At 36.8% G+C, this 16,199-nt stretch overlaps 1 protein-coding gene across 8 annotated transcripts in view; it reads left to right on the forward strand.

Moving 5' to 3' along the window:
* Positions 1 to 16,199, forward strand: part of LOC109051469 (synaptotagmin-1-like) — a 172,428-nt gene that overhangs the window by 142,477 nt on the left and 13,752 nt on the right. For 5 of the 8 annotated variants that reach the window (XM_042742290.1, XM_042742309.1, XM_042742295.1 and 2 more), the window contains 2 exons: positions 7,912 to 8,084; positions 13,482 to 13,607. In XM_042742290.1, the coding sequence (XP_042598224.1) occupies positions 7,912 to 8,084; positions 13,482 to 13,607 (299 nt within the window). The other 3 variants (XM_042742344.1, XM_042742328.1, XM_042742336.1) reach the window with 3 other exon arrangements.

The following is a 16,199-nucleotide window of genomic DNA, read 5'->3' on the forward strand; positions in this document are numbered from 1 at the left end:
TATATTTTTTCTCTACTAAATTACATAGTAATATTTTTAAAATCAACATTTCTCTTTATTTTGTCCTCATTATAGAAATAACTTTACCATGTGATCTCTAACTGGTACAAAATACAGTAAATATTGTCTGAAAATGTTTTATTAAATGAAACCATTTTCTAGTTTCTTTTATATATGTTTCTTTTTGAAATAACCATTTCCCTCAGTTCATACCAGTGCATTATGAAATTGAGCGTACAGTATGTCAAGAGCTAAATCTCTGTGTCAAGACATTTACATTATTTTTATTCCTTTTGCAATTGCATCAAATGCATGCATTTTATCAGTATTTATGTGTATTTCCTGGGAACTCATAACCGTGGGTGCTCTGTTGTCATGTTCTACTAGCTACAGAAATGCCAAGACATGACAAGTTGTGAGTCAGATGTGTATCAGTTGTTTAGCAGGATTGTGTTGTTCGTCAGTGTGTAGAAAGCCTCCGTCATAGTCAGCAACAGGAGGCGAACTGGAGCAGAGTGCCAAACACACCATCAGCCAACAGCCTGACAGATGGAGCAGCTAGCCCTCCCATTCTGATGACCTTTGACCTAATCCTATCTCCCTCTCGTCCCCTTTCCCTGCTGCCCCCAAGACCGCCTCAGAGGACGTCTAAAGGTTACCAGGCCTGCTCCCTTGAAATTGAATTATGTAAACAAACAAAAATAAAACCCCAGTCCTCTCCATCTGCCAGCTTCGCATTATAAAGCCGTTTGAAGAAAGAGATAATCTAATTTAAAACAAGTTAAAACTGCATTACAGTAGTAAACAAACATATGAGAAAAGAACCATTTTCCCTGCAGTGTGGAAGCTGCTTCAAAATTGTAATATATAAAGCTACAAGAAAAAAACAATTACAATATTACAAAAGATTTATATTTCAAATAAATGATGTTCTTTTGAACTTTCAATTTGTCAAAGAATCTTGTGGGGGGAAAAAAAAAATCTGTTTTCAACATTATTAATAAGAAATGTTTCTTGATCATCAAATCAGCATATTAAAATGATTTCTGAAGGATCATATGACATTGAAATCACAGGAATATTATTGTGTTTACAGTATATTTGATCAAATTATTGAAGCTTTGGTGAGCACATTATCACATTATCTTGAAAAATGGAATGACAGACGTCCAATTAGCAGTCAACAGATGAGAACAGACAAATGAGATGGAGAATGAGGGCTTTGGTTTGTTTGTTGTCCCTCATAGCTGTCATCCCTGATATTTTCAGCACCATAATCAATGATATTATCAGTTTTCAGTCAGAGTCTCATCATTGGTGTCACTCACCGTCCGGGCGCTTCATACATCACAGACCAAATAACAGCACCATCTGTAATAACAAAAGATATGATCTGATCTGGAACCTGTTGACAGAGGATATGAGAGGGAGGATATGAATCTGCTTGCAATATCACATGAATTGTTATCACACTTGTCTTTCTTTTTCCCTTTAAATATTCTCTTATATGAGTCTCGTGGTGTGTTTGGCAAGGACATTAAATGATACGATATTGCTCGGTTGTTCAGCAATGGTATGAAAACCTGATGACATTTTTAATTAATATGATATTCAGGTTTTCAAACATTTTCACCTGCTTTTAAAAAAAAGTTTTAGGTTTGTCTCCACCACTATTTGGGCTTAGTTTTGCCAAGAAAAAAAAAATATGTAATCATAATATGGTTAGTGGCCACTCACCTGCTTTTTAGAATATCAGTCTTGAATACTAGGTGAATATTACATCAGAATTAATATTCATGAGCAAGGCTCCATTTTCAGATTGTTCATTCGCTCCTGAAACTTTACTAAATGGATATTGAAATAACCGTCCAACTGCTGGACTTTAACATAACCATATGGCATGATAAATCACATCCAAGTAATTTTTGCTTAACGCAGAGAGTATCTTTGGAGGAGCAACAGGGTTGTCTTTCTCTCGTGCTGTATAACATGCTCTAGTAACAGGGTTAATTGACCAACAGCGTGCTGTCAAAACACATTAGTTTGGGTTGCCAGTGTGTGGTGTATTACACCGATGGATCATTTTCCCCCTCTTGGCCCATGTGCTCACAATCACGGTGCTCTCTCAGTCAAATCACGGCTGTTAAGACATTGAGTTTCTCATTCCGTTTTGGCATGTTAACAAGTGTGAGAGTGGGTTACTCGGCCCTGCGGCATGCCGCCTGGGGATAGATCATGTTACTGTTAGCTTCACGTTAGCAGGCAACACAACCTCGCTGGTCAGAGACGCTCACATTACATTCTGATCAGACAAACAGTAGGGTAATGAGCCCCGAGCTGCCCGAAGAGAATCCCAGCATGGTGCCACTACTACTGATGACCAGTTTACACTTACTGTTGTGATTTATGAAAAATTGACTATTAATTGATTAATATATTTTTATTGCTTGAAGGATGAATGATGTGAAAACATGTCTAAGTTACCCTACATTTCACCTTACAGTCAGAAATGAAAAAAAAAGAATAAATTATATATAATTATAATAATATATGTAGGCATTCGATTTCACATAAAGAAAAAGAATCTTTTTTCATACCTTTAATTTTTTTAATTATTAATTTTATTTTATTTGTGTGATCACTAAGACAATTTTATTTCATATATGTCCCTACTATTTTTTTTTTTTTTTTTTAGTCTGATTAAATTTAAAGGCATGGCAAAAACATGGTGTATAAATACTTCATTTAAATAATATAACAATAATGAGAATTGTGTGATAATATAATAAACATTTTTGAATTATAATGAGAAATGTGCATTGGGTTGGAGAAAAAGGTACTTAATTTTCATGAAAATGATGGCACAGTGCAAAAAATAGAATTAATTAAATAGGCTTCCATTTTTTGTCCATTTTAATTTTTTTCTTTCAGTTGAAATACTAAATGGAAATGTTCTTGACAGGTTTCATGAGATTCATCTTTTTTATTTTGTTTTTTTTTGGGTTTTTTGTATTTTTATTTTTTTGTTTTTGTTATAATTTATTGTTATGTAGTTCAGTCACCACCTACAGTAGATACTTGAATAAGATCATAAAATTAGAAATATTTGTGTTTAAGTAAACTAAGTTGAGTAAACTCATTGTGAGAATTCCGTCATATGCAGAAAAAATTACAACCATGCACATGCAATAAAGTGCATTCATGTTTACAATGTTTTCATGAGTCATAGTTATAAATATGGTACCCAAACTTTTGCAGTCCTGCACTGCAAGCGGATGATAAGATTCTTTTGTAAATCCAAGATGCTAATCTCAGAGTCATTATTGTCTCGATTCCCTGGCATGGCTTCCTAAAGCAGCTTGGTAAGGTTTTTGTATGAGCCCAGACTGATAAGTCTGATGCTGTATTCTTTTGTCACGGAAAAGGTGGAGAGCGCTCAAGATCTTATTCACGCACTCAATTGGATGGGGTCGAGCCAGAAGGACTCTCACGTCCTTGAAAGCAGTAGTGAGATGGCAGACTTTCGTTGGCATCCACCTCCTGTCATGTCATTGTTCTTAGTTTTTGGCTATGAATTGTGCACCACAGTGGTGCTGGATTTGAATAATGTTCCTCTCTGTGCAGTCACACGGTCCATCTACAAAACCTCATTTTGTGCTCCCTGTTGAGAGTTTGTGTGTGCATGTGCAGGGCAGAATGAGAGATAGCTGCTTAAAGATGAAGAGCACATGCTTGTTCCGCAATCCCAAAGGACAATAGACACTTACACAATTGAGTTAATTAGAAAATGTTTCTATTGCTTTCTCTGTCTCGGGTTCTTTTAATTAAGAAACACAAAAGTGTCTTTCAGAATAAGACATTTGCTTGATAAAGAAGGTAAGCACTCTGGTTGATTGCATTGGACGGCACAACATTAGGCTTATTTGCATCTGTTAGTGCACAGCCAATGCAATTTTAATTCTAAACAACTAAGCATGATATTAGAAGTATTTTTTTTATTGCTACCGCAGACTGTGTGATTAAAAATACCGCTAATGTACTCATAGCAGTCAATTTACTCAGACTCAAGCTGTGCTTGTTGTATTAAACATAATTTCTTCATAAGCTTTCATTATAAAAGTGTCAGAATTGCTCAGTGTCTGCTGTAGCACTAAATGGTTCTCATCATCGACCTTTACAGACCTTTAATATGAGCTCACAGAATCCTGTATTCCCTGGACCCAAGAGGTTTTTAATCTCGCTTTCACAGTATCTTTTTCTAAATAATAAAAATTTCTAGTTACATGTTAGATGTGTAATTTTGTAACTAGGTTTATAGCTTCTGTTACTAACCAGTTACGACTACATTTGAGTGTTTACTATTGTACACTTGCATTATCAACACACTGTTTCCCTGTTTAATACTATAAAGCTGCTTTGATACATTCTGTATTGTATAAAGCTCTATACAAATAAAAGTGAGTTAAATTGACTAATCAGACGTCAATTATGCTGCATTCTGTTCAACCCCAAGTTATTAATGCATAATTTTGCACATTCTTTTACTGCATTCCGAAGTCAAATCCAACTTTATTTCTTTTTGACTAATTTGATGAATTTCATTAGCTTAAAAGTGAAAATATTTCATTAATTGGCTACATCTCAATGTCACCATGTTGATGCAACATTAAACTCACTCATCTTGGCAAAATCTCCGACTTGTGTACTGATAGATTTCCCAAGCTGGAGGTCCGATTTCACATGGCATTCAACTGCACATTTCAAGGTACAACGCTGAATGAAACCTAGCAATATAATCTTGCATGACACAGCTGTCAAGACACGTCTAACAATGATAGCACTCCAAGAAAACTGATGGAGCACTGGCTGGTCTAAGCCCAGGATGGCTTAATGCTTTGTGCAGTTTGAATCCCATGTGGCAGGGTTTGCTTTAGAGGAGGCATAGAGATGAAAGGGGCTCTTTATTCCCTCAGCAGGTTGATATTCAGGCCAGTGGTGGAGAAAAAAGTGTGGGCCAAAGAGCAAATTTTAACAGGTATGAATCAGGGGTTTAATGCTAGACAAGCTTCAGGTGCAATTATGGTCTAAGCCGCAAGCTTTCAAAGAAGATGCTGGGCAACTGACCGATATGAGTGGCCTTTAAGATGGCTGACAGATTCTTCTCTGTTTGAAAAGAGTTGAAATGACAGGGCTTTGGAAAAAAGCTTTTTGAAAGCCGGGTGGGGGTGAATGGGTGTTTAGTTTTTTTTTTTCATTTCTATTTGTTCTTTTCATGTCTCTTAACATGTTGAAATGTTATGCTAAATGAGCAAAACTCAGCTTTTCAAGATATCATGCCTGTCCAGCCCTATCTCGTGGCAATTCGTACATATTTTACAAGATGGCTAATTCGTACAACCACACTCATACAAATTCATACGATTTTTGCCAAATCGTACGTATTTTACGAGTTGCACAATTGGTATGAATTTATACAAATGACCTACACCTAACCCCGCCCCTAAACCTACCCCACAATGGGGTTTAGACAAATCGTATTCATACGATTTTTGCAAAATGGTGTTTAGACAAATCGTATAAAATCTAATTTTGGACCTTGTAAAATAAGTACGAATTGGTCATGAGATAGCGTTGGTCTGTTCATAAGCTAAAACCATTTGATTATTGTATTGATTTATTATTGTTTTTTTGTTTGTTTTTTTCATAAATGGATATAGTGATGCAGTCGAAATAAGGGTGTTGTGCTAAAAAGCAAGTAAGCGGAGGATTGTCATCTCCATTACCTCACAGCCAATTCGAGGCCTTGGGCTGATGATCCCAAAGTTACTTTAGACTATCACTCACTGTTTTTCCTCAAAGGAGAGTGCTTATCGATTTTGTCAACAGCCAATTGATTTTTCTTCCTCTCTTTCTCTCTAACTCTTTATCTTCCCTGATCGCTCTCTCTTCAGACCTTGCTGTGGGAAATGTGTCCTGTGGTAGCAAGTCTAACCCTTCTGGGAGACAAAGATGCTAGCATTTATTTGAATTTTTCTCTACTGCCAATTCAAATATAAAGTCCTCACACCATGATAAGAGAAACAATAGATGCCTCAAACTGAGGACATTTGAGGAAAAAAGGCTGTCAGGATATTGGACATGTTCTAAATGCCAACTGTCCTGGAGGGAATTTCTTTTCAAATATAAACTGGATAAAACTCACCAAAGACGTGACCAGATCAAATTTTACTCAAAATACTAATTTTAACTATATATATATATATTTTTTTTTTTTTTTAAAGAAATTAAAATTTTATTGTAAATTAAGCCTATTTTATGGTCATTAATGTATCCCCTTGTGACATTATTTTATGGACAGTTAAGTACATTTAACTCCCAAATTTCCATGAGAATGGATAAAAAAGATGTAATCTAATTCAAATTCTAGCAAAACAAAAATGCTCTTTTATTTCTTCCAATTTTTTTCAGGTGGAATATGACCTTGACAGTTTTCTTGAGATGTACTATAACATGTTTGAGTGCTTGCTAGTTTCCCAAAAGCAGAATACAAGATGTCTTTTGTGCATTGGAGCCTAACATTATTTATGCAGTCCTTGACTCTGCATTGTCCCAGAGCAAATCAAGCACAGTCAGATCTGGAGTGGAAAAATCGGCTTCTTTTCTGAAGAAATCTACTTCCCTGAAAGTTGTCATTTCGGTTGCCAGGTGTTTTTTGTGTTGTGCGCAAAAGCCATAATTACTGTACGAGTCTCTGAATGCAGAATTCTTCCACCACATCTGTCTATCAATTATTCCCAGTAAATGTTGGTTCGAGGAGGAAGCTTCTCTCACATCTCGATAACTGACATTCCCGAATCTGGTGCTTGTGCTCTGTTGACGCATGCAGTTTTAGCCCTGCTGTATAGAGGCTTCGCTCTTTCTCTTGGCAGGAGGCTGTTAATCTTGTCGAAAAGCTGAGGCGCCCGATTGTCCTCCCCTGACAGCTCTCGCTGGAGTTTGGAGCTGTATTTATAAAGTCATGACCAGAAGACGAAATACTATTTTCTGTTATTCTAACACAGTCCATCACTATGCTGCACAGATGTAAATTGCTCACAATATTTTTGAAACACGTTTTTAGAGGCTAAGCAATTTGGTCAGTGTGAATAAATTCTTGATGGTAATATCATTTTTCATTAAGCTTTTTGGTTTTTTTTGTTTTTTTGTTTTTTTTTTTTGTTGTATTTGACAATCAAATAAATCCACTGCTCAGCTGGATTGCTTTAACAATGTCAAGTTCAAAATGTCTTCCAAGAGTGATCAAATGGCAAGTTGTGAATGCCAGCAGCTCCTGTTTTTAACTAAATTGGCTGACTACTCTCACTAGAGCCTTGCAACATCTCTCTCTGAGCGAAGATTGTTAATCCTGTGCGACCGGCAGACATGAAGGTCTCCAGCAATTGATCAAAGAGTGTCAAATAACAGACTGAAACTTTTTATAATTTTCACTTCTCGCCTGTTGTGTTTCCTCATTGCTCTTGGAAGATATTGAACCGTAAAGCACATGGCTGTTTGGAATCATGTCAGCTCAGTCCATTCGGTGGCCATTGTCTTGAATGGAGAAAGTTTAAAAAAGGCCAAGATTTAAATTCTGCGATTATTTACTCACCCCCATCTTTATAAACCTTGATTACTTTTCTGTCTTCTGTGGAACCAAAAAGGAGGAACTTAACAGAATGTTCAGACTGCTCTTTTCCAGTGGAAGTAATATTTTAAAGGCAGATTTTTATAGCAACTTAAATTCTGGTCTGTTCCTTATAAAAATCTTATCATTTGGCTTCAAAAAATCTGAAATGTAATGCATGAGTTACAAACGTATATATATATGTGTATATGTACATTGAGTTTTCTTGTGTGTTTTTGTCTGCACAGTGCCATCATGGGCCATCGTCGCCATTGCCTTTGTTGCTGTTGTACTAGTTGTTTCCTGCTGCTTCTGCATCTGCAAAAAATGGATATTCAAGAAGAAGAACAAGAAAAAGGGCAAAGACAAGGGCAAGAATGCCATCAACATGAAGGACGTCACGGACGGTATCAAAACCGAGGTAAAAAAAATGTTGTTATTGCTACTTGATTAGCCTTGTTCTTTAGTCATCAGAAGTTGCATGAAATATTTATATCCTCAAGTATTATTGTATTAATGCATGATGCAAATTAAAAGTGTTCATAAGACAACTCTAGATGGAGTCATCTGTTGATGATGTTGTTTCACAGCTGACTTTAATTGCAGGACTGCAAAACCTGGGCATGCTAACGGTTCATTAAAGTATTCCGTTTTTTTCAGTTTTTCTTGCATTTAGCTTAATTCACTTTGTAGTGTTGCATATGTGCTATGAAGTGGTATCAACCCAGAGAAATGACAGTAGATAATGAAAACAATAGGAGAAAGAGTATTTATGCAGCACGTTTTTTCCCGCACACCCACAAATTATATGGAACACTGGCACTTTAACCCTAGTTAGCACGCTAATTGCATTAACATGCTCGCAATAGTACACTTCTACCAGAATAATTGACAAAGTCAGCTTAATTCGCGGTGTAAGGATGCTGGCTTTGAGACCATGCCAAGACCACTCAGATCCCAAATTAGAGACATTGATTTTCGAGCACAAAGCACAGTGAAGAGGAACAGACAGATAATTAACAACACTCTTTAACCCAGTGTGCAATTCCAGAATGTCACACTTTATCAGCCTCAAACCCAATGCGAACAGATATACTATAGCTGCTATATGATGTTTACCCTCCAACATTGTGTAATAGTACTTTCAAAATAGAAAAAAGAAATGGCTACAGCCATTGAAATTCTTATAATCAATATTTTGCAACACAACCCTTCTGAATAAATCAAACCAGACTAAGGTGGTTAACTGGTCTCCCAACTGGACCAAGCTGGTTAGTTTTAGAGGGGTTTGGGTCACTTGTCATCTGGTCTGTCAGCTGGAAGACCAGCTGAAGACCATCTTGGTCAGGTTAGGAGACCAGCTAAACCAGGTAAGGCTAACATGCAAACTTAGGCTAATTTAACCTGTTGTTTTTAGCAGGGAAACACCCAAATATAGATTGGAATACCCATGCTAATTGAATAAATATGAGAGGTTAATGAATCGTCACTCTTACTTAGCCAATTAGCGCAGGTATTAAGAACGATACACAACAATCAGAGTGATATGCCAGGGTACAAAGTCCTGCACAACAAACAACGTTTGTTTTATTGTTAGCAGAAGGAGCTTTGAGCTTCTCAGCAGTCATTTCTCCTGGTGTGCCCAGACTCATGTGGTCACCTTTGTGTGTGGTTGTTTTAATTTGTGTCTCTTCCTTCCATGTCCTCCTTATCTATGTTTTGTCTGATGACTTTGCGGGATTGCCACTGGCGGTAGGTTCCCAATTGCTGTTGGATCTTCTATAGCCTGCTGCAATGATTTTAATAGCCTCTTGACAACAGGTTTACTCTAGTAGAGTAAAATATATGTATCTATGCATACAGTACATGTATATCTACAATTTATATATATATGTGTGTGTGTGTGTGTGTTTGCGTAAGTCTACATATACACATATATATGAAGTGAGAAAAAGCATTTGGGTACGCAAGGTTGAACCACATTGATTTCTTCTTCTTATTTGAGGTCCAAAACAGAAAATGTTAATTTCTCCAGTGTAAAAAAAAAGTGACTGAGGAGACTGTCAAAGTACGGACTGCCCTTGGCCAAATTAACAGTACTGATCTGGGTAGGGTTGCACCAGCCATTCCTAAGTTCTTACTTAAATTAGAATGTTAGGCCCACACTAGAGGCTTAGTAACTAGTTTGTAACTAAATCTATACATTATTTGGTTGCACCAATTGTTCGTTATGCAGAACTTAGCTAATAGTTTGTAAGCTCTCTCCGTAAAAATATGACGTTTACCCTAAATGATCCAGTAGAAGCCTTCAAATACGTGAGCAGAACTTGTTTAAATGCTGTGAATTTCAATTTATCCGGCATTCTAACTTCTTTTTCCTCATGTAACTAACAGTAAAAATAAGTTTCCATTAAAAATTATACTTAATCATGAATAAAATTATAGTCTATAGTTAAGCTTTTTTTATATGTAAATAAAATTCTAATTTAATATAAAGTAAGAATCAATAAATACTAAAAGAAAAAAAACATAAGAAATGGCATTTATTCATTATTACTGGTTTCATTTGAGTTGCGCAATACGGACCGAAGCACATAGATGCATACTGTAGATGGCGTGTTGGAGAACCGCTAAAAATAAACAAAGTTTTTTCTCTTAATATGTACATGAGTGTAAATATACACAGTTTCATATATGTCTAAAGGATTGAAGGAGTGTCGGGTAAAAGAAGAGCATATTGATGCAGTTCACTCAGTTTTGCTGTTTTATTCCAACCGTTACTTCTGACCGGACGCTTCCATAAATATTTAGTTTATACATAGTTACGCTTCAACTAAGTGTAATGGTGCAACAACAAAAAATATTTAGTAGTGTGTAAGTTGTAACTTATTGCCCATTTATGTTGAAACTAGGCTAAGTTGCGATTTGCGTACAGCTGGTGCAATTGGCCCCTAGTCCACTAGAACTTAAAATTAAAAAATCCCTGGAGGAGAACAGAACCCCCTCATTAGCAGGACAAATTTGTTCATGAAGCAGTTTTCGGACACGAGGACCAGACTGATCTTCATTTGGATAATATGTTTTTTGAAACATCACTTTTGCCAGTCAGATGGAAAGGATATCAATAAAGGACACTCACAGCAGCATATTCACTGGTTTTATCAACTACTTTTAATCATTTTACACTTCCAAAAAGACTCTTTTAAATGAATATTTCAGCCAAAAAAGTGTTGTGTGACTCTTCTTGGAACATAAAAGAAACAAAATTAGAATCAGAATCAGCTTTATTCGCCAGGTGTGCGCAAACACATGAGAAATTTGTTGTGGTTTTTTTAAGGTGCTCCTGGTACATACATACATACACATCTGACATGAGAACAGAAAAAAAACAACATTTTAATAGTAAGACTTAACAATAAATGATGTGTATGAATCTGGAACAGTAGATTGATTTATGTACAGATTTTTGCATTTTTACTCTATATAGAACTGTATAAATAGTGATATGCATATGTATTTACATACAGTAATACTTGAGAAAGGCAATAATTAAAGATGTAGAATGAACTCTGGAAATGAATTACAGAACACAGGTAATGATTCATGTGTTAGCTGTTTAAGCTGGAGATGGCATGGGGGAAAAAACTGTTTTTATGCCTAGATGTTCTAGTGCACAGAGATTTGTAGCGTCTGCCTGAGGGGAGAAGTGCAAACAGGTTGTGTCTTGGGGGGGGGTCTTTGATGATGTTACCTGCCCGTTTCTTCACTATGGAGTTGTACAAGTCCTGAAGACTGTGCAGGTGCACACCAATGATCCTTTCTGCTGTCCTGGCAGTCTGCTGCAGTCTTCTCAAAAAGGAGATGTTTAGCAGAATGTCCATGCTGTTCTTTTCCACACAATGAAAGTTAATATTAAGCAAGATTTAAAAGCATGATTTTAGTGAATAATGGCTTAATATTTCATCACAGTGCTGTCATATGACTCTGAATGTAGTGTCTGAGTCATATGGACCACTGTTATGGTGTTTGTTTTTAGTCAGTTTTTGGCCTTACCAGCCTTCAAATCCCATCTGCTTTCATTATATGGAAAAGAGCAGCCCATGTGTCCTGCTAAACATCTCCATTTGCTTTCTGCTGGAAAAATAAAGTCATTTGGGTTTGGAACAACAACATCATGAGGGTGAATAAATAATTTCTGGATGAACTATGCCTTTAAATGCACCACAAGAATTAACAAGCACCCCAAAGTGCTTTTTGAATTGAAGTGTTTGCGAAAATAGTCTGGTCCTTATAAGGAGACAAGAGAGTCAAGAAATCAATTTTGTTCAGCCTTTTGCTTTCACGCTTGTAACCCAACAACTAATAAGACAGACCCTGTACACATTACTATCCCTTCCACCAACACCTTCTGCTGGCATGATGCTTACAGCTTCCATGAGCGTGGTGGATATCGCCAATAACTAAGGGTCATGACAATGCCACTGTATGTGGAAGATCACACCTCAGAAAATGAGGGTCAATATACGAGCACTCTTCTTGAGAACGTGAATGCACTGCATGCTTTACCTATGAGCAAGACTGCCCTTTCGGAAGGCAACTGTTTCACAATGAATGAACTGAGAGCTGAGTTTGCCTCGAAAATCGCATGCTTTCCAGCAACAGCAAACCTCCCTCGACATCCCCTTAACACTGCCACTGTCTTAAACTCAGGCTAGCCAGGGAGCTAATGCCACACCATCCACAACATTTACCCACTGATTTGTTGATGCCAGAGAATGTTCTGCCTGAAATAACATAAAGGACAATGTACTGTACAATGTATTTCTTAAGAACATCTGTCTGCTCATCTTGCCTAGGGTTGGGCGGTATGACAAACAATTGTACAATTAATTTTATATAACAGTACCGGTATTTATATACACGTTTATATAACAAGTTTGTCGTTGCGTTTTTTTGTTTTTGTTGTTTTATTATTATTTTTTTGTTGTTGTTGTTGGAAGTAGTTTTTTTGTTTATTTGTTTTTTGGTAATTTTATAATTATTTATGTATTTGTTTTATATATATACATATATATATATATATATATATATATATATATATATATATATATATATATATATATATATATATAAATAATAATGTTCCTAATAATTAATGTATGATGCTGTCAAAATCTGATAAATAAATATATATATATATATATATATATAAATATATATATATATATATATATATATATTACAGATTTTGACAGCATCATACATTTTCATAACAAACAATTTATACATCTGACAACTGTGCAGAAGCTTTTCATAATCCTAACGTGGGCTGAAAATATATATAATATAAATATATAATATAATATAATATAATATAATATAATATAATATAATATAATATAATATAATATAATATAATATAATATAATACCACTGATTGGATGAGCCTAATTTAAAGCCATTGTAAAATAGCTATATACAGCACCATATGTGCAGCCAATACCACCCAGCCCTAGCTTTTCCTTTCCCACCAACCTAAATTGCTTGCACTCATTCAGTTCATCTTCTTGCAACTGTTTTCACAATTTTTCACAATATAAGATCATAGGAGAGGAGGGGGTTCACAGCCCAAGTCTAGTGCATCACTGAGCATGTCGTGGTTTTAATTGCTGTGGTGTTTTAGTGCTTGCTCCCCCCCTAATAGAGGTGCGGTTGAAGAGCAGGCTGGTCCAGGGCGGGCCCGGCGCTCTGGCGAGGGCAATCGGGCAGCGCCAGCGTTGGGCCGACAGGACTGACTGTTAGTGGGTGTCTCCTTCAGGCCTTGAAGGATGAGGATGATGCGGAAACAGGGCTGACGGATACAGAGAAAGAGGTGGAGCCTAAGGAAGAAGAGAAACTTGGCAAATTACAGTACTCCTTGGATTACAATTTCACAGAGAATACGGTAAGGGCCTGTCTCCGAATCACTGTCACTGTATCTGTTGTTTAGTGAGATCTTCTTCGTAAGTACAGTGTGTCTGTCTGCCAAATTGTAACCAGCTCCACTCAAATAACGCCCATTTCTCTAAGGTTATTCAGCGTGTCACTCTAGCATAATTGAATGATCACTGTAAACTCTGTGTTTAAAAAATACATACTGTAAATGTGAAGATAGATTACACTTTGAGCGTACGAATCGCTTTTCAGAGTAATTTGTATCAGTGTGCTCTATTATTATGTGCTATCTATGAAAGCCAGAGAAATTCAGATTTAGCACTTATAAAATAATGCTCTTCATCCTGTAAACTCACCAAATGGTGTGAATGTCAAGAGCACATCACAGTAGTTAGATTTGAGTTTGAATCGGGTTTCTTCCATGTTGACTGAGCGAGGTTGTTGGCTTGTTTTCAACTCTGAGGCTAAGCCGAAATTCATTGGCCGCCTGTTACAAGCGGTTGAGCTTGAAAGACAAGTGAGTTCCAGAATGGATGCACTTTCTTTTGTCAGATCCTGGGTGATCATGCTGAGACAGAGCAGAAAAAAGCTACAAACCTGAAAAAGCCAGATTATCTGCAATCACACACACACAAATTACAGCTTTTATAAGCACCGCCACCACAGGATTCTTTTCATTGTATGCCAGCAATGTATGTGTAGTGAGATGATAAAATGACTGCAAATGACTGGTAATGCTTTCAATTTATGGCATCATAGAGTTTTACGTACAAGAATGAGATGTTCAAGATGCATGTGTTCTATTCTTTTGCCGTGTAACAAAATATTTCCAATATTTACTGAAATATTCATAGGAGGTATAAGAATGTGAAGATAAAATGTAGCATGAAAACAAAACAGCAAATCCACTTAACAATTGTGTAATTTTTTCTGCTCGGTATTTTAGCATAAAACCCTACATCATATTCATTGACCACCTGCAAAAAAGCAGAAGAAAAGAGCAGGAGATGCAAAGACAACCTGACCCAGATTCAACACACAGACCCACGCACTCTCGTAGACACAAGTGTATCTCCACCCTTCGTGCCGGCAGAAAATCTACGTCCTTCTTTCCCGTCTGGCTTTAAATCAAGTTGAGTATCGCTTCAGGGAGACTCAGAGGTCTGGGAGATTTTTCTGCAACTCTTGTCCTTTCCAAAGGGGAAAGGTTCCAGGGAGCTCAGCTAAACTCTGGGTTTGTTTAAAGGTAATCTGGACCTTTCCAACCCTGCTGAGCAAGCCAGAGGGTAAAAATAGAAAAGTACAAAACATGGCATTCACAAAGCCACACGACACAATATCTCAGAATCCAGGGCGGCTCCTCGGGGAGACAGAGAGACAGGGTGCAGATAAGGGCGATATTATTAATGAGGATAGAAAAAGAGATGTGGATTGAACTGTGAATCCATACATTGATCATTGCAATCGTGGCCTGTTTTCTAACACATTCTAGGTATTTTAAGGACAGGAACCCCTCGTCGTTTATGCCGAATAACAAACCCCCCCTAAGAAAATGGTTTTCTTTGAAAACCATTGCAGCAGTAATTTTAGATGACAGCTCAATGCCTTCAGATGAGAGATTGTGAGCACTGCACCCACCGAGGTGAAGTCATACGGCTGAATCTTCCTCCAGCATGTCCTGCATCAGTCTGATTCTTCAGACTGTGTGAAGTTTTTGTATCCTGCAGAGCGATTGAAGGTTATTATGGTCAAAGTCTCATCGAAAACAATGGCCAAAACAATCAGAGACAGATCCACCCCTGACTCATACCGCTGCTGTTGTCCAGATCTATTCAGTCTAACTCACAGCAAGGAGCTGCTTACAAAAGACTTCTCGTTTAAACTCAAAGATGGCGTCAGCTTGTGTTTCACAAACTTCCAGTGAGACTGACAGCGATGCCACTGACAGATACATTGCGTAATTGGGGCTAAATGTGCAGTGACATTTGCAAAAATTTGCAAGCACAAATGGTGCATTGTCTGTTGTCTATAATATAGTGATGTGTGAAGCACAGCTCACACAGAAGTCACTTTTTAAAAAAAGCATCTTTCTTTTGCTCAACGCTACAAATTTATGTGACCAATTTGAAACTGCTGTGAAATCTGCTTGGGGAAATCTTTTGACCTCACACAAATCTCCACGTTGTGCAGATTCCTCTTGAAATGAATTGATTTCACCTGACAAAATTCGATGAACGATAGCAACCACAAGTTTAAGTCAGCTTGATATGAACGATACTCTATTTACTGTGAGTCTGATGTCACGTGTCATTGTTTTCATGTCCAAACTCTCTATCAGATCACTAAAACAAACAAAAAATGGTGCTAATATACATTTACAGCTTGCTGTAATACTACTGAAAAATCACGATCCTAACTTTTATTTCCATACCAAAATCTCAGTTGGCCAGACAGTGATTCATCTTCTCTGAATCAATAAATTATTGGTGTCAGGAACACTGTGAGTGTACATTGTGAGTTTTTAAATGCTCAGCTCAAATGTGTGCTATAAATAAATTAAGAAGTTGAGATAGTATTCTCAATCGTAATGGAGTTGGAGGCT

This window comes from Cyprinus carpio, chromosome A4 (assembly GCF_018340385.1).
Source record: "Cyprinus carpio isolate SPL01 chromosome A4, ASM1834038v1, whole genome shotgun sequence".
In the NCBI taxonomy this organism is placed as follows: Eukaryota; Metazoa; Chordata; class Actinopteri; order Cypriniformes; family Cyprinidae; genus Cyprinus; species Cyprinus carpio.